This window comes from Myodes glareolus, chromosome 1 (genome assembly GCF_982192425.1).
Source record: "Myodes glareolus chromosome 1, mMyoGla1.1, whole genome shotgun sequence".
Taxonomy (NCBI): Eukaryota; Metazoa; Chordata; class Mammalia; order Rodentia; family Cricetidae; genus Myodes; species Myodes glareolus.
This window is the reverse complement of record NC_142026.1, coordinates 116,377,925-116,396,311: the sequence shown is the minus strand read 5'-3', so window position 1 is coordinate 116,396,311 and position 18,387 is coordinate 116,377,925. Positions and strand designations below refer to the sequence as shown.

The following is an 18,387-nucleotide window of genomic DNA, read 5'->3' as shown; positions in this document are numbered from 1 at the left end:
TCTCTTATTAATTATAAAAAGCAACCTAAATAGTTTGTGAGATGATCGCAGCAGTGGCCAGCTAGTTCCCTTCCTCAGCTCCCTCGGAGTGTTTTAGTAAGTAGTTGTATGTAGTAACTGAATCAGGAACGTGAGGGACTCCTGTCAGACTTACCTTCCCAGCAGGCATAGGGGCTGAGGCTCTTAGAGCCCTGGGTTATTCCTTGTCTGACAGGAGCAGACAGGTGAATCAGATGGCTCAAGACCCAGGACTAGCAGGGGCCCCTGGCCTTGCATTCTTTCTCCCATCTTAAATGCTATTGAGAGTGTGCTCTGTTCTATTGCTTTTGACGTTCCTGACTGATGTGTGGAGGTCAAATGACGGATTCCTCTGCTGACCTCCCCGGGCATGCTTTGGGAGTTTATTTTGTGTCGCCCCCAGAAGGCTTTCTAAGCAAACATGCCTGGGACGAGCGACTTAGCATTGCAACGGCAGAGTGGGAGAAGCCTTGGTCCTGGAAACAGGCTCTCAGTGTCAGTTTCATTTCACTCAAAGACAAAATGCATTCATTCTGTGGCAACATGGGAAGGGGTGGGGAGAGCAAACCCATGTGCCCCAAGCTGCTGCCTCTCTTTTGTTTGAGCCGAAGTCCCTGGAGACCGTCCAGTGACTTGCACAGAGCTGTCAGAGTCGCACCTGCCTCCGAAGGAGCAAACACATTCTTCAGCTTTCGGTGTGGCCTTCTATGTTTGACAGATACCTTTTCTCCTCTTGAGGGATTATAGATTTATTATAGTTAATAGTTACATTTGTAGGTACACAGAATAACCATAGAGCGCAAGGCAATTTCAGCCTTTTTCCCATAACAGAATTGTAAACCACTTGGGTTAAAATTTAACTTTACCCATGTTAAGCCAGAGAGAGCAGGGGAACAGCAGAAAGGAAAAGTGAAGAGGCGCTGGCCGGGTTCCACCTGATCCGAGCAGAAGGCTGTGTTGTGGGATGTCGGGTGTTCTGCAGACCGGGGGACCCTGTGATCATCCCCAGCCGCAGCATGAACTCCACCCCTGAAATCGCCCTACCAATTTTCAGAATCATTTTTGTGCCTAATTTTAAACTCCTGAGGACAGAGGAAAAGACTCTAGGAGGCCAACTGCGGTGGTTTCCTCAAGCCATTATCGTGACCAAATCCTACGGGTCCTGAAATAACTTTCCCATTTCAAACTGCCCCGCTCCTTAGGAGACTTGGCAGCTGGAAGGGAAATGATTAGTTTCTTCCTTGAAGTGTGGTCACTCGGGTTAAAGTGGGTCAAAAGTTGGCGAATGCGGGGATTTCAGAAATAAGCTACCCTTTAATAGAAATTCTGTAGGTTTTATTTGTTTTTTGTTTGCTTTCGAGACAGGTTCTCCCTTCCCACAGTTCTGCCTCTCTCTCTCTCTCTCTCTCTCTCTCTCTCTCTCTCTCTCTCTCCTGACCGTTGGAATGAGAAGAGTGAGCTGCTGTGTTCCCTGAAATCCTGTAGTTCTCTTTAGATCTTTGAGTTTCCCAAATGTATAAATGTTTTTTTTATTTAAAGCTATCTTAAATTTCTAAGTCACAAGACACTTAAATATTAGAACAACATACTTAGTTCTCTAGATAAAAATCATCAGAAATTTTATTTAGTTTACTATATCCTGCTAATCAATATCTTAGTGTGTCTGTTTATTATTCTTTTTAACTGTTCTGCTTGATTGTAAGTAGTGATAGCTGTACATTCTCTTTGATTTTGAATTTGCTTTGCGGTGTGGCAGAACTTGGGGCTCTCGTGACTGGCTGCCGCATGAAGGAATAGCTCTGACTTAGGCCGTCTCTGAGTTTCAGAGGGTGTCTTCTCAGGGGGAAGAGGAGGGAGGCTCTGTTTCTGCTGTTGGAAGTTCACCTTTAATTCCTCAGGTTATCCAGATACCTAGGCAAAGCTCCATGGACATGTTCTCAGTGGTTTATTTCGGAGGGTCCGTTTTTCTGAGGGTGATGGGGTAATACTGGGATTGATCTGTGGATTGTAGAAATCAGCCCCCCCCAGGGAGTGCATTGATGGTGTGTAGAGATGAGAGCACAGGATGCTGGGGCGGCCCTGTGCTTATTTTTCTGTCCTTTAACCTGCCCCCTTCACAATATGATGCGTGTGTCACAGCCACCCTGTCAGGAGCAGAGCTCAGAGAGGAAAGAATTAGAGACGCTGGCAGTTCTGTTTCTGTCTCCTGTTACAGATCTCATTGTCACTTTCCTAAGAAGTGGGATTTGAGGTCATTATTGTGACATGTTTGGGCCTCCTCCCAGCAGCTGGACATGGCAGCCTTAATATTCTTATGATACACACTTCCAGAAAGATCATTTTCTTCCTTTCCCACTTTTGTCATCTTCCAGATATTTAATTAGTGCAGAAGGAGGGTGGGGACAACTGCTTTCCAAGCTTGTGATGGACTTGCCTGGGGAAAGAATCTATCTGTGTTAGCAAATGAGACCGAAGAACTGATTGTCCCTAAAAATTCTATCATTAAATCAAATTATTAATAGTCATCAACTGAGTCCTCAAGAGGGTGTTGTTATTTGATTGTAGGAACTTATGGGTTATGGTGTGACATTGTGACTTGTGTGTAAATAGTGTCAGGGGCTTATTTAATAACAACTTTAGCTTTGTTCTTGAGACAGGGTCTACGTAGACCAGGCTGGCCTCAAACTCACAGAGACCCTCCTGCCTCTGCCTCCCAATGCTGGGATGAAAGGTGTGAGCCACCAGGTCCCACTAATAAGGAGTTTTAATAAAGGTATGCATAGGGAGAGAATCACTCCCGTTTATTTGATTTTTAAGAAATGCATTAAATATTTACACTTGTTTTTAATAGAAATACCAGTAGCGTTGGATATATGTCTCATCTGGGTTTTGTATCTTTCCATTATTCCTTGCTGTTGCAGAGACTCGTGAAGCAAGAGTAGCATGGGTTATATGTGGCTCTGCTCCCCCGGCCTGTCGTGTTCCAGGCCCCCTTAATGGGCAAAGGAGCAGGGCCTTGCCTTGAGGAACTCTGACTTTAGGCAAGCCATGGGTAGCTAGATGAGTGAAGTTGGTTGAGAGCCCCAGGGGAATGAGTTCTTTCTGGAGAGGGAGCTGCTCACGTAAGTCTTTACTGAAGTGAGAAAACTGAGTGGGAGTGGGGCTGCATTGCAGACACAGCAAAGACTCACCAGAGACGCCAAGGTGGGAGACCCTGTGGACAGATGTGAAGCCTACCGAAGGGGCCACTTAAGTGGAGGTGTGGCCAAAAGAGTTGACAAAATGAATTGAGTCTAATTCTAGAGGTGCTTTTATTGCTAGATGAGGAGTGTGAGATTTGTCCTTTGTGTGTGTGTGTGTGTGTGTGTGTGTGTGTGTGTGTGTGTATGTATGTGTGTATGCATGTATGTGTATGTTATATATATATGTGTGTATGGCTATTTGTGTTCATATGCATGTATGAATGTTTGTACCCTTGTTTGTATGTGATATATGTGTGCATACATGTGTGTATGCAGTATCTATACATTCATAAGCATGTATGATATATGTGTATATGCACATATGTGGTATGTATGCATGTGCATGTATATTACATAAGTGGAGAAATAACTTGCTCCCCAAGGGAGAAAGAACAATTAGCGTCCTTTTAAAAGGATGTAGTAGGAATGAAAGTGGGTTGAGGTCAGATTTAGTAAGAGAAGAAAGCTAAATGACTGGAAAGGTGTGAAGGAGGCTCTAGCGTGAAGCAAAATAGCCAAAGGCGCTCATCTGGGTTTTCTCTTTAAAAAAAGGAAAGATTTATTCTGCCTTGTGACTACAGAGGTTATCAGCTGGTTCCAATGTTTTTTGGCCCATGGCAAAGTAGAACCATGGCCGAAGGGCATCATAGGGAAAAGGGCATCATTGCTCACCTTGTGGCAGCCAGGACTTAGGGAGTCTCCTCCAGAGACCCGTGTCCTCCACCTAGGCCCAGAGCGCACTCAGCTATGAACTCATCACCCGCTCATCCTTTGATGGAGTTCGTTTCTCATGATCTAATCACTGTTCAGTAGCCCCACCAGCTGGGAACCAGACATTTCGCACACAAGCCTTTTCCTGGGGATGCGGTATCCAAGCCATAACAAATCCTGCCCCTGGCCTTGTGCCTGTTTCCTAATGCAAAATACATTTTACTGAACCGTAATTCCTGCCAAACTCCCAACAGTCCCCACATTATTCAAGAGTTTTAACCTAAAGTCTCTTCTGAGACTCAAGCTATGAACCCATTGTCTCTGTTGTTTTCTTTCGTTGTTGCCATTGTTGTTTTACTTAAGTGGGTTGCCTGTACAGTGGCCCAGGGTAGGCTTTCCCATTTCAGGCAGAATACATGCAGACATAGAAAGGAAGGATATAGCTAAGCAAGAGCGAAACCCAGCAGGGGAAACGTTCAGCACTACAGTTCCAAGCCTGGCAGCTGGGGGTGGTGTGAGATTCCGCATCCTTGCAGTGACTTCCTTCCTGGCCCATGTCTGCTTGGGTCCTGCAGCTTTCCTTGGCAAGATTTCCACCTTGCTGACCCCTTCAACTTCTAGAGGCTTTTTTTGCAGCTCCAGCTTCTCTGGTACATCTTCTAGAAGGTGAAGCAGGGCACACCTCACACAGGAACCACAGTTCTTTCCTGACTAGCCTGCCTCAGGTGAGGCTGCGCTGATTCCCAGGGTCCTCAAGGCACTGTCCTCACCCCAGCGGGGCATCTAGCTCCCTTTTGAGAGCATAGGTCTCTTCAGCAACGGTGACCCCCAGACTTGCCGCTTTAACACGCTCCTTTCTGGCCTACTCCCAAGCTTTGCAAATCTCTCTGATCTGTTCTTAGGTTCATATTTTTACTATAATTATGGCTAAAAGTAGCCAGCAGTACTCATGCCACAGTCTGAAGGCTGTCCTCCCTAGATTAAGTAGTCCACCAAATTTAAATTTGGCCTGATGTCAATACAAACGTCTTAGGACACAATGTGACATGTGTGGCCGCTAGTGCAATTCCCAGCAGAGTTCTTGTTCCCATGTAAGGCTGTATGACCATGGTTTACTATTGCTGGCATTTTTATTGGCATTCTAGTCTTTGGGGCTCCCACCCCAATCACCTGTGTAGCATTCCAGATACTCTCTAATCTCCATCTCCAGACTTTTCCAAATTGCTCGCCCAAACCAGTTCTAAAGGCCTGAACCCCATGGTCAGGTATATTGTCATAACAAGGACCCTGCTTGCTGGTACTGCGTTTCTGTGTTAGCCTTTTTTTTTTCTTTTAAATCACTATAATGTATATTATATTGGCAAATTGTCATGAGTTGCTTGAGTTCACTGAGCACTGAGAAGCTGGCCCTGGAAGCAGGGTTCTCTCTCCACACACACACACCAGACTCAAGTATGTGTGCCTCAAAGTGTCCTCCACGGCTACTTGCCTGGGGATCCAGATTCGGTAGGAGGAGCTGGCTTTCAGACCAACAATCTATTCTGTCTACAGGGGTGGCCAGCCTAGGATCACCACAGTGATGGGCTAGTTTAACCTATCCATCAGAGGCTAAGTGTCTATGTCTTCTTCTCGTGTCTGTGGGTGTAACAGGTGATGGCCAAGGCATGACTGGGCTCCTCTCTGACAGAGTCTGAACGTTGATGAAGTCACATGTACAGTGGTAGGGTGGGCTTGACCTTGGTTCTGCATGCTTGTGAATCACACTATCCCCTTCCTTGTTTTTGAGGCAAGGTCTCTCCCATCGTTTCTGAGGCTGTGCACAGGACCTCCCTGTTGATTCTACTTTCTCTGCCTCCAGTTTTTACAGCAGAAGTGCCCGGATTACAGATACAAACTGACCTTTTGGGTGGTGTCCAGGATTTAACTAGGGTCAGCATGCCTCTTTGACTTTTTTTTTTTAAAGTTTTATGTATCTGTCTATTTAATATGTATTGGTGTTTTGCCTATATATATGTCTGTAGTCGGAGGCTGTTCATTCATTCCTGGATGCCCTGACTCTAAATATTCACACAGAAACTGTATTTATTACAATACTGCTTGGCCATTGCCTCTAGCTTTTTCCTAGCTAGCTATTACATCTTAAATAAACCTATTCCTATTATTCTATATTTTACCACGAGGCTCATGGCCTACCCTGCAAGGTTACAGCTGGCAGCTCACATCTTTATCTTCTGGTGGCGACATGGCGTCTCATTGGCTCTGTCTACTTTCTCCCAGCATTCAGTTTAGTTTTCCCACCTAGCTCCACTCTGCCCTATCACAGGCAAAAGCAACTTCTTTATTCATTAACCAATAAAAGCAACATATATACAGAAGGACTTCCCACATATGTCTGTGCTAGGGTATCAGATTCCCTGGGACTGGAGTTGCAGACAGTTGTGAGCTGCCACATGGTTGCTGGGAATTGAATCAGGGTCCTCTGGAAGAGCAGCCAGTTTTCCCAACTGCTGAGTCATCCTTCCAACTCCCTCTTTGGCTTTTTTGATAAGAGGAAGAGCCCTATTTTTCTTCCATAATTTTATTGTTTTTTCAGGAATGAAATAAGAGTTTTGAGTTAATCTTTAGTCACTGATTCTATGTGTTATGTAAATTCATCCCTAATTTATCCTCATCATACTGTTGAAATCAAAATTCTTGTAACCAAGCAACTATCACTGGAGTGCTTGGGAAAATAACTTCCAAAAAGGTTGGCTGTGTGTTGGCTACCACTCTGTCCGGTGGAGCTAACGCTGAAGTTTAACATGAGGCTGGATGTTGTAATCCCACAAGGGAACAAAGAGGTTGCCGCCCTGACTTTAGTGTTGGCAGGGAAGACCTTTGTTTTGTCCAAAGGACTGAATTCTGTGCCTTGTGCATCATTCCAGCCTGTTCCTCTGTGCAGGAGTTTGGACAATTATTTGTTTTCTCCCTCAGGAACAGTGACTAGTAGTGGCAGAATAATTTTAATTCATAGTCCTTAATTTCTTTTCAAAGTTTTAACATTGTATTTTATCATGCTTTTTTTCTTAGCTACTTTTATAGTTGAATAGTCAGAAATAAGGGATTCATCCTTCCCTTTCCTTCCCTTCCCCTCCCCTCCCCTCCCCTCCCCTCCCCTCCCCTCCCCTCCTCTCCCCTCCTTCCTCCCTCCCTCCCTCTCTCCAAGACAGGGCTCCTCTTTGTAGCCCTGAATGACCCAGAATTAACTCTTGTAGACCAAGCTGGCCTCTGATTCACAGAGATCCACCTGCCTCTGCCTCCTGCGTGCTGTCATTAAAGGTGTGAGCAATTACAGCAAGCTCCAAAGAAGGGATTTTGAACATGCTAATCTTCAGTAACAGAAAGCTGCTCATGACTTGAGAAGACTGTGCACTGTGCAAGTGGTGATATCTGTAGTTTCCCGAATTTAATAAAAGATGGTGTTGGTGTTGTTTGCGGTGTTATATTTAAAAAGGAACCTCCTTTTTAAAAATCCAAGTAAAAGTGTAGAAATAAAGGGACATTGAAAAAAAAGACATTTTAGTCCTCTCTTTAAGCATACATTGAAGATAATTTTTAAAAATGTCCCGTTCTCCATGATTTGTACTTTATTAAATATAAGGCTTCTTTACTGAGTTACCCAAATGCAGCGGCTTATGATGTCACAGTTCATGAGAACATATGTAGACACCAGGGGGAGTGGGCTACATTGTTTGTGAAGGTTTCGGGGTGCTCTTTGCCTGCCTTCCGCAGACTCTGGTGGTTGGTGTGTTTCTTGCCTGTGGGAACATCGTGCTACTGTCTGACATGATGTCACAGCCCTTCTCCATTTCTGCACGTCTCTCTCTCTGAAGAGGATGCTCTCATTGGATACAGGGGCCAACTACCCAATCCGATCACATCATCTAAATCCTGAGTCTAGTCACATCTGTAAAGACCGTGTTCAAAATGAGGTCCCATTGTGAACGTGATGTCACATCGTGAAGAGAGAAGAGGATTTTGGGTGGGCACTATTAACCGTTTCACAGAATTATACTGCCTCCCTTTTTCTCTTTGAGACAGAATCTCCTGTATCCTGCACTAGAGATAACATTCAAATTGAATGTGTAGCTAGGGGTGACTTTGAACTTTGGCTTCTCCTATCTGCTCCACCACACCTAGCTTATGTGATGTTGGAGGTAGAATCCAGTGCTTTGTGCATCCAAACCAGTACAGTCATTCTGTGAATCGAACCCCAAGTTATACCTACTTTATTGTGAGCGCCTCACAAGAATAAGTAAATTAGATGCTAACAGGCAAGAACCTATCATTGATCATTATGAGTTTGGGCTTCTATTGCTTAGTTTTACTTGAATTGACTCCTAATTATTTGTTCAAGTTATCTCCCCCTTTCTGCCCTCCCCCTAACTTTCGCGATGTTGGGGTTCAGGGCAACACTGAAATATAGCCCTGCCTCTATTCCTCTCATCTCTTCCACTAAACCACAAAAAGTCAAACTGTTTCTTTCTTTCAAACTGGCATGGCATCCCTAACAGTACGCATCTGTTATACGTACTGTTATTACGTATAATAACAGTATTTATTACGGTAATAATCTGTGTATTATACCAAAGATTATTGAAGCAGGCTAGAATCTTTAAGTCTGCCAGTGCATTTCATAGTCTTCACGTTTACAGGCAGTGAACTGCTTAGACACCATCTATATAGTGATGTGGGTACTATTGGAATTAGGTTCTCTTTTTTCTACCACAGTATACATTCCTGTATATAAAGTCATGTATAATAGAAGAAAGGTTTAAAATATAGGTGTCTGTGGATAGTCATAAAGTACGTTTAAATACAAAGGATACCCCACTTTCCTGACCACCTGTCTGAGCCTGTGTTCAAGAGCCTTAACTCTCCAAGGTAAGAATTCTGCTGTGCCATTTGAAAAGTTGAACCTGGGGCGAGAGAGACGGCTTGGTTATTAACAGCACTGTCTGCTTTTCCAGAGGACCTGGGTTTGGTTCCCATCACCCCCAGAGCCATTAACAGTGGCCTGTAACTTCAGTTCCATTAGATTCAATGCCCTCTTCTGACCTTGGTGGGTACAGCACATACCTACTACCCAGGCATAACATGTAGGGAAAACACCCATACATATAAAGCAAAAATAAATAAACGCATATTTTTGAAAAGTTGACTCACACCTACAAGAATATTTTAGGAATATCACTGTGATCCGTACATCAAGATACCTCTCAAGATACAATGACCCCCCAACGCATTAAGTAAGGGTCATAGGGTGACCCTATAGCTGCCCAGTGTGGTTTTTAATTTTCTGCTGCTGCTGCTGCTTAGGTAAATAGATTGTCTCCTAGTTTTCTGGACTAACTGACCTGAAGACTCTTGCAGTCCTGTTCCGAGTTGCTGCCCCAGCCTATCATTTCACATCCAAGTTCTTTGTGTCTTAGCTTCTTCTGGCCAGAGACCTCATTTTCTGTTCCCTTCAGATCATAGGAAGTACGATGACTTTCCTGGGACAGGCAACTTATCGGCTGACTGCTGTCTGTGGTACAGGACAGCGACGAGCAATTCAACAGGGATCTACCGATGCCTAAAGGCAAAGGCGCATAGAGCATCTACACAGGCAGCAAGGGCTGCAACTGGGCCCCCAGTACACAGATAGGCAGATACAGTGGGTCTGTGAATCAGTTTGCTGCATCCTGTGGTGTCCGGAGAAAGACCTGCCAGCAGCAGCTGGGCCTGTGAACAATGGCCACTTCCTGCAGTCAGGGGACTTTACAGTGTATGTGGGAAAGGACCCCTAGGACCACTCAGGATTCAGATGGAACTCTCAGAGTGCCCTGGAGCCTGTGTCTGTAAGACTATTTCCTTTCTTTCGTTTATAACCCTCTGATGGAGAGTTTGCCAGGGTGCGTTTAGCCTTCTATTGTAAGTGAAGAGATTGAACCTCCCAATTGTGCCGTAATAGAAATACACTCCAATACTAACTTCCCTTTTGTATCTGAAAAAGTGGCAGTGTCATAGACATATGACACAGTTCACATTTCTATTCTGATACACTTATCCATAGCACTAGTAGGCTGTGAAGAACAAGAGTCCACATGTACATGGGGTTTACTATTTGGTTGCATACATTTTCACTGGTTTATGTATATTCAGCTATGTGGAGCATTTAATATTCTAATGTTTAATGTTAATTGCATGCTAGCATTTGATTGTTCCACATCAGAGAAGAGAGGCGAGCCCATGACAAAAGAGGAAGAGGGACGGCAAGGTGGGAAGTGATAATTAATAGCAAACAGTTACACGGAATCCAGTGATTTCTGTGTGGTTGATCCCGGGAAGAGCCACGTCGGCTGCGGTGGAAAATGCTGAGCCATAAGCACAAACAAATGGGCTCTCCGTGGTCGCAGGCGGCTTTGGACAGGATGGACTGCCACTGCTGACCCTGAGCTCCCCTCACTTCTCCAGGAGATCCCGGGCTGGTTCCTGGCGTGAAATAACGGACAGATAGGGAGGTGTCAGCAGCGGGGGCCAGAAAGCTGGGATTGGGTAGTGGCTTCCTGTAGTAACAGGCGCTGGCTGGCTGGCTGCCTGAGCTCTCTGGCGGTGGCTGCTGAAGAGGTGGGTGGGAGACAGCTGTGCCTAGCACTGCAGGCCACATCGGCTCCTACAGCACCAGCCCCTCCATGGAACTGCTGAAGAATGTTCTGCCTGAAAGGTGAGGGGGCTTTATGTCTCTCTGGGAAAACTGTCATTCAAGCCACAGGCTTGGATCCACTGCAGTTAGAATTTGAGGGAGTTTAGTAAGCATGAAAGTAAAAAAGTCATTGTTCTTTCCTTTTCTTTTCTTTTTTTTTTTTTTTTTTGTCGCAAACAGGAAGAAAGACCTCCTGCCGGAGAGTTGGAATTCTTTTAGACAGAAAGATTTCTCCGTTTAAATGTGTTTTGTGTGTGTTCTGTCATAGACGAGAGCGGTTAAAAGTTGAAGATGAAAGTTTTGTTGTTGTTGTTGTTTTAAATAATTTCCATAATGCAAGAATTGTTTAGTGATGTTCTGCGAGTCCTGGAAGAGATGTTTTCATGTTAAGAGTTACTCATACACAAAGTTAGAGCAGGGTATGAGGGAACTTTCAGCCTCAACGTGTGAATTCAGGATTGAAACCAGTTGTGCTGTAGAAGACTCTTCTTGTTCTGGCTACATATGAGTCGTAAGAGTTCCCAAGCATGAGGAATAGCTGGGTATTGTAATGATTCACGGGTAACTGAAGGTTTTCTTTGTTAGACGATCATTCTATTCCTTGAATTACTATTTTTCCAGGTCTTGTCACAACGTCTTTACTTGAGGCATGTGAAACTGTGCTTTTTCTGTGAGATTGTTGAAAGGAGGGAGTTAAGGATGAATTTTCTTGGAACTGAAGCAAGCTAAGTTGCTCATATCTTTCTGTTTATGTCATTCTGGTGATGTTAAACTCTTGACAGTTTTTCAGTTTGGGGAAAGAAGGTGTCCCTGCTTTGTTTGCTGTGTAGATCACTCCATTGTTCTCCGTCTGTTAATAGGGTGTAGACATGGCTCGTGGGGGTTCTTTCTGTCCTTGTCCAGCCTAAGTTTAAGGCTAAGTTTAAGTCCAGCTTAGGACTTATCAGAGTCTTTAATGTTCTGCTTTAAGGTGGAGATAATTGTTGATGGATCAGGTACAGAGTTGGCCAAATGAGGGGACAAGAATGAAAAGAATATCACATTTTTTTCTTCTTAAACATTCAATTCATATTATTGGCTTTTTTCTTCCCTTCTTTCCTTTTCTTTCCCTTCCTCTCCTTCCTTCTCTCCCTCCCTGCCTCCTTTTTTTCCTTCCTTCCTTCCTTCTTTTCTTTTCTTTTCTTTTCTTTTCTTTTCTTTTCTTTTCTTTTCTTCTCTAGGGTTTCTCTGTGTAGCTCTGACTGTCCTAGAACTTGTAGACCAAACCAGCCTCAACCTCTCAGTTCCGCCTGCCTCTGCCTCTCAAGTGCTGGGATTGAAGGCATGCACCACTACTGCCCAGCCTCAATTAATTCTTACAACAGAGATTTGTAATGAATTTCTTGGGAGACTTAATCTAAATGAATTTGAATATTCCTAAAAAGTAGTTTTTGATGAAAGGGATTATGAAATCATTTCTTTGAAATTGATTTTTTTTTCTTGTGGAATGAAGGTGTAGGACATCAACAATGTTATTGCTATCTAGTATGATTCCACAGTGCAGTTGATGTCATTCCGATCTAGTGACAGCTCAAGGTTAAGAATTTTAATTGAATGATGGTGCGAAACTGTCATTGGGTTGACCTCTACAGCCACAATGTATTTTTTTTCCTCTGCCCAACCCTTACCACCAATTTCACTTTGTTAGAGAATTGACCAACACCATGGCCTTAGTCTCTGTGTCAACTTAAAAACAAAGACTATTACATCCTATGACAGCTAAGTCCTTTGATGCTAACGTGTATGTGTTTAAACATGGAATTCACGTGAACAACTTAAATAAAGCCCTCCTCTGGATCTCTAAGCATCAGGCAAACTACTGATAATTCACACTCTTCCTGTGCTTTAAGCCTGTTGGTACACAGTAATGCATTGTAGATAGCCCTGTGTGCGACCTACTGAGGCAGACCCATGATAAAGTGAGATTAAAGTCAGGAATATTGAGGACCACTTGTTGGTGGGTGGTGTTTTTACTTGGGAAAGGGGGTGTGCTTTCAATAATGGGCTTATTTCTGTTGCTGGCTCATGTCCTGGGAGCTATTGAATATGTGGTTGTGAATAACATTGGCCTGAGAGGAAACATGATTGTCTTTCTTTGGGTTGAAATCGTGTTCCTGTGTATTTCTCGTAATTGCTGAAAAAAGGCATTCTAATCAGATAGGCTTCCACACTGACGCAATTTTCCTTTTTTTTTAAATTGAGGCTCTTTTTTTTTTTTCTGAAGTCATGTTTTCTTGGCTTTCAGTCACTGTAGTGCTAGTAACTGTCTGTAGAGAAGTTACCCTCGCCATGGCTATTGCTCGAATAGCCTGCAGTTGTCCTGTATCTGTGAAGCTGATAGGTTCTTTAGTAAATCTATCGCTGTTTGCTGTCACCACTGAAGTGTCTCAGTATATCCACCCCACCCAACTGAATTTGTCTGAGCAACACCTGAGCCCCGGTCTGTGTGAGGATGCCTTCTGAAGTTCTACCAAGGCCCCCATGGTTAACAAAGGCCTGGCCTGCATTGTCTAGTCAGTGATCCATCATGACCCAAGATGGAACTGTCTGGCTCACCAAACAGTGTCACTAATAGCAAGCTACCATGTGTTTAATCACATATGTGTATAGTCACAGATGACTGTTTTAAAAAAACAGCAACAATTAAGTATTTACCACTAAAAGCACACAGAACACAGTTATCTCTAAGATGGTTAAAACTAGAAATTTATGAAATACAGTACATCAGCCTCATTTTACAAGTAATTTCTTTAAATGCTTTTCTCATATGGAATAGATGTTTAAAGGTTTTCTAATCTATCACATAAACATCACATAAACATATGGTGTCTCATAAACATTAAATCATGTGTTGCATGACGTCACTATGATGTCACACACGAATCATACTTGAGTTTTGGACTTCAGCAAAGTATTGTCCCCATGGTGCTGATAGCAGAAAAGTTTGCATTAATTTACTAAAGCAGCTGTAATTATTTACAGAGGTCTACAGGTCAGACATCTGAAATGGGGTATTGCCTTGTCATGTAGACACTTCTACCCAAATGAAACATTCACTGTGGGAGAGAAGCAAGGGGTATCATAGAAGCTATGGGAACTTTCGAGGCTTAGGAAGTTCAGAAAATGGTAAGGTTTGGGCAGAGGAGACAGCTTAGTGGATTTGCCTTGCAAATGTGAGGTCTTGAGTTTAGATCCCAGAACCCTTGTAAATCTGGATGCCATAACGCATGTCTATAAACCCAGCACTCCTAAGGCATGATGGGTGGTGGAACCAAGAGAATCCCTGCAGGTTTGCAGGCAAGGGAGTCTGGCCTGGGTAGAAACAATAAGAGACCCTGTCTCAAACAAGGTGAAATATATAGACTAGCGACTGAGCTTGTCTTTTGTCATATATGTGTTGTGTTATGTACATTCACAGTCACACATGTTCCTACATTACATACCACATAAAACACACAATCAAAAAAAAAACCTACAAGGTTCAGAAGACTTTTCCCCAGTGTATGTGTGTGTGTGTGTGTGTGTGTGTGTGTGTGTGTGTGTGTAGCAGTTGTTGGGAAAGAGGAGATCCCTGGTAGAGTTGCAATGCACCCTGGGCAGAAGCTCTTTAAGAACGTAGTTTTTGTGAACTGTCACCCATGCTTGGATGGACATTTCAAAGATCCAGCTACCTTTGCGTCACCGTGCTTCTGTAAAGAATCCCAGTAACCTCAGCGATCCACTATTAGACGTGTGGGATCAGTTTGTGATCTCTGGAGTGAACAGACCGTTGTGAACATCTTCCTAGTAAAAGTCATGGAACATGGTTCTAGAAGAGAGTCTTCTCGATTCTTCTATTTTTGGTGGACCCAGGTATTCCATCTATTGTAGCAGCATCCCCGCAGTTTCTGCTTGTTTCCACGAGACTTTTTCTGTATGTTACTCTTTCGTTTCTGTGTTGAGTGGCTTTCTCATAAGGACACCAGTTAATCAGGGCCCACTCTAACATGTCTAGCCTCTTTTTGATGAATACATCTGCAGGGGCCCTGTTTCCCAATAAGGCCCTATTTTGAAGTTCTGGTGGGTATAGATTCTGGGAGGACGCCATATAAGCCTGTGTAGCAGAACACAGATAAAATCTGTGAACTGAGTTTGCTTTAGAAGTGAGGTGCTGGGGTACGGTGAGCCCAACACAGCTGCTTTGAAGGTGGCTTTGAAACTTGACAATGCATGTTTAAGGCCAATTTGTGCAGAGATGGATTGGAAATCTATGCAAGCCCAGCCATGCAAAATAAAAAGTTTGCTCTTAAGTTCCATGACACGATCCTGATTCCTTCATGAACTTTTATCCTGTTGAGAAGGGGGGAAGAATAGAACTTAAGCCTGCTTCAGCCAATGCAATATGAGCCAAAACTTTAAACAACCATATTAGATAGTTCATGCCATTAGATGATTTACCTTTCAGAATTCTCTTGTTTGTGTTATTTTTAAGTTAGAAAATTAAAACGATGTGTAGAAAAAGATAGTACTATGGAAAGGATGAATGCGGATATTACTTACTGACTAAGAATGAATTCAGTCTTTAAGGTGTACTGTAGGCCTTAATTAAAGAATTTTAAATTAGATTTTTCCTGGTTCTTCACTTTTTGCAGGGATTTTGAAGCAGGGATTGGTGCAGGGCTGGGTGCTTTTCCTTCTCAGCATCAAGGGTGTCTTCCAAGATCTTGAAAGCAGGTTTGATGGAGCGGGAAAGTCGTAAGTTCTGTGCAGTGGGGTGTGTCTCCGCCGCCTGCCTGCTCTGCAGGGAAGTCTTGCAGGTACTCTTTGTGTCACAAGTTACAGATTTAGGAAAGCCTCCAGCTTGTCTCATAATATCGAAGAGTTATGCTGGAGAGCAAGAGCATGGCTGTGAAGCATTCCAGGCATGTGCTCGGAGGGCAGTTCATGCTGGAAACAGCCCCCACTCCTTCCTAGCTGCGCTCCCTGGGATGGAGCGCAGGCCTCTTTCCAGTTGTCTCCATGTATGTTGTGTATGCAGAAGAATTCCTTAGATTCCTTTCTTGGCAGCATTTAGAAACCAATGTCAGGAATCAGAAACAGATTTGTTTTTTCTGTGCTGGAACAAGTGCATTTTTCAAGTGTGCTAACAAGCCACCATTTGCTTTGGAAGGTCTCTCGCCACCCCCACCTGCTTTGTTTGAGACAGGCTCACCGTGATGGCCCGGAGCTCACACTCCTTCTGTCTTGCCTCTTCTCAAGTGTTGGAATTTTAGGTGTGCCCCGTACTCAGCCCTTACACTTCTCTCAGTTCCATAGTGAGCCATCAAACAGTCCCTAAGCCGAGTGCCTGCTGTTTTCTCCATTGATTCTTAGCATCATTTGAAGGCAGGACTGTCAGAGTTGTGGAATTCTGGGCATTTTACTTTACTTCATGCTTTCAGGATTTGAGCGTTGTATAAATTAGCAGATGTTTTAGACCATTTCTCGTAAAGTGTCCCTCATTCCTTCACTCTCCACTCATTTAAAAACTGCCTATTATTGATAGGCAGCGATTTGCAGTGCAAAGGGGAATTTGTATCTGCAATTTAAATGAGCACTCTCCCCACCCCCGAGACAGGGTTTCTCTGTATCTTTGGAACGAGCCCTGGAACTAGCTCTTGTAGACCAGACTGGCTTTGAACTCACAGAGACCCACCTGCTTCTGCCTCCCAAGTGCTGGGATTGAAGGCGTGTGCCACCACCACCAGGCTAAATGAGCACTTTTAATGGATACACTGGTGAGATCTTGTATTTGTGAAACCAGAGGGAAGCATGTGGTTTACAAGGAGCCAGATCTGTCCTTGTTGGTGTGACCGTTACAGCAGAAGCCAGATCACCTTGCTGAGCTGTGGTGTACTCCAGAGATGCTGTCCTGAGGGCAGAAAGAACAGTGTCTGGCTTTGCTGCACATAGTACACAGGCCTTCAGATCTGTCCATTTGTACCTCCTGCTCTGTGCAAAGATGAAGCTGTGGATCTTTTGGGGGAACTGAAGCAAGTGACTATATAGAGTCCTAGAAATGATGGCTTGGATTTCTATTTTAATGTGGCCGAGGGGCAGGGACTCAACTGTGTAGTGGAAGATGACCCTGAATTAACTCCCAATTCTGGCTCCTGTGTGATGGGATTATAGGTGTGGGCCATCAGACCCATTCATTTTTTGCCACACTGGGTATGATAGAACCTAGGGCCTTGTGAATGCTCTGCAAACATGTGATCATGGGAACTATATCCTTATCTCCGTTTCTAACCTCTGCTTGTTTCATTTCTTTGTGGATTTCCATGTCTCTCTGTTGTTTTTCTATTCACCTCTTCTCTGTCTTCCTCTCTACTAGCCTGCATTAATTATTTTTCTTGTTGCTGTACCAAAATGCCCAAGAAAAGTCACCTTTTGGCTTGCAGTTTAAAAAGGGATGCAACTCACCACGTGAATGGAAAAGGCTTGGAGGCAGGAGCCCAAGGTGGTTTGTTGTGGGCTATTTGTACACTGTGTGATGACGTGTTCCTGTGATTGGTTCAGTGAAGAGCTGAACGGTCAATAGCTAGGCAGGAGGTATAGGCAGGACTTCTGGGAGAGAGGAACCAAGGCATGAGTGAAAGATTCCAAGAGATTAGAACAAAAAAAAAAAAAAACCACATAGGGCCAGGCAGTGTTGGCGCGTGCCTTTAATCCCAGCACTTGGAAGGCAGAGGCAGGTTGGTGATCTCTGTGACTCCAAGGCCAGCCTGGTCTACAGAGTGAGTTACAGGACATCCAGAGCTATATCAAGAAACCCTAACTCAAAAAACAAAAAAGCAAACAAAGAAAGAGGCATGCAGGAGGAGAGAGAACAGCCCCGAGCAACATGGCAGCAGGTAGATTAATAGAATTGGGTTAAATTTAAGTTATAAGAGCTAGTTAGGAACAAAACTAAGCTATAGGTGAAACTCTCATAATTAATAATAAGTCTCCATGTCATTATTTGGGTGATTAGTCACTCACATTGTTTCCATAGTTAAGAAGCACTGAGTGGGCAAGAAATGGGACCTCGATACAAAATCTCTAGACCTGCTCCCAAGTGACCCACATGCTTCAGTGAGGTTCTACTTCCTAAAGGTTCCACCTGCTGGGGACGTAAGTTTTCAAACACATGAGCCTATAGACATTTCATATTAGTGTGATCACACTGTCAGAGGTTCTCAGTGATACCGACATCCTGCCGACTCTGCTCTAGTACAATTGCATGAGTAGTAGTCTGAGCATGCCTTAGTAACAGTGGTAGGAGAGAGGCCAGGGTGGTTAGAGCATGTGAGAAAAGCCATCATGCTACGGCCATGGACTGCACACAGTGGTGTTCAGGGACATGTCGCTTGCTATTCTAAACAGCCAGAGAAATGAATGCCGAGAACAGTCTAAAAGTCTTTAGGCGATAGCTTTGGCATAGTTGGGCAAGATGTTGTCTTGAGGACACAAGGAATATTTCTGAAAGATGTAAACTTTGAGAAGATCATACACAGCACTTAAAATTAAGATCTATTTATTTAAAGGCAACAGTGCCTAACAAACTGTTTGAGATGTCATCAGTTTAGTTTTCTGTCTAGTGATTACCACTTTTTGAGTACTTTCTAGTGACAAACACATGGACAGCACACAGTG

General features: G+C 43.8%; 1 protein-coding gene across 7 annotated transcripts in view; it reads left to right on the top strand.

Annotated features, from left to right (window-relative positions):
* Nhsl1 (NHS like 1) overlaps positions 1-18,387 on the top strand; it is a 225,387-nt gene that overhangs the window by 106,856 nt on the left and 100,144 nt on the right. Inside the window, exon 1 of one of the 7 annotated variants that reach the window (XM_048425110.3) lies at positions 10,578-10,716. The exons of the other annotated variants lie outside the window; for them this stretch is intronic. Coding sequence (XP_048281067.3) covers positions 10,701-10,716 — 16 coding nt within the window. The 5' untranslated portion in view covers positions 10,578-10,700. Of the gene's footprint in view, positions 1-10,577; positions 10,717-18,387 lie in introns of those variants that run through there. 7 annotated transcript variants of the gene reach the window in all.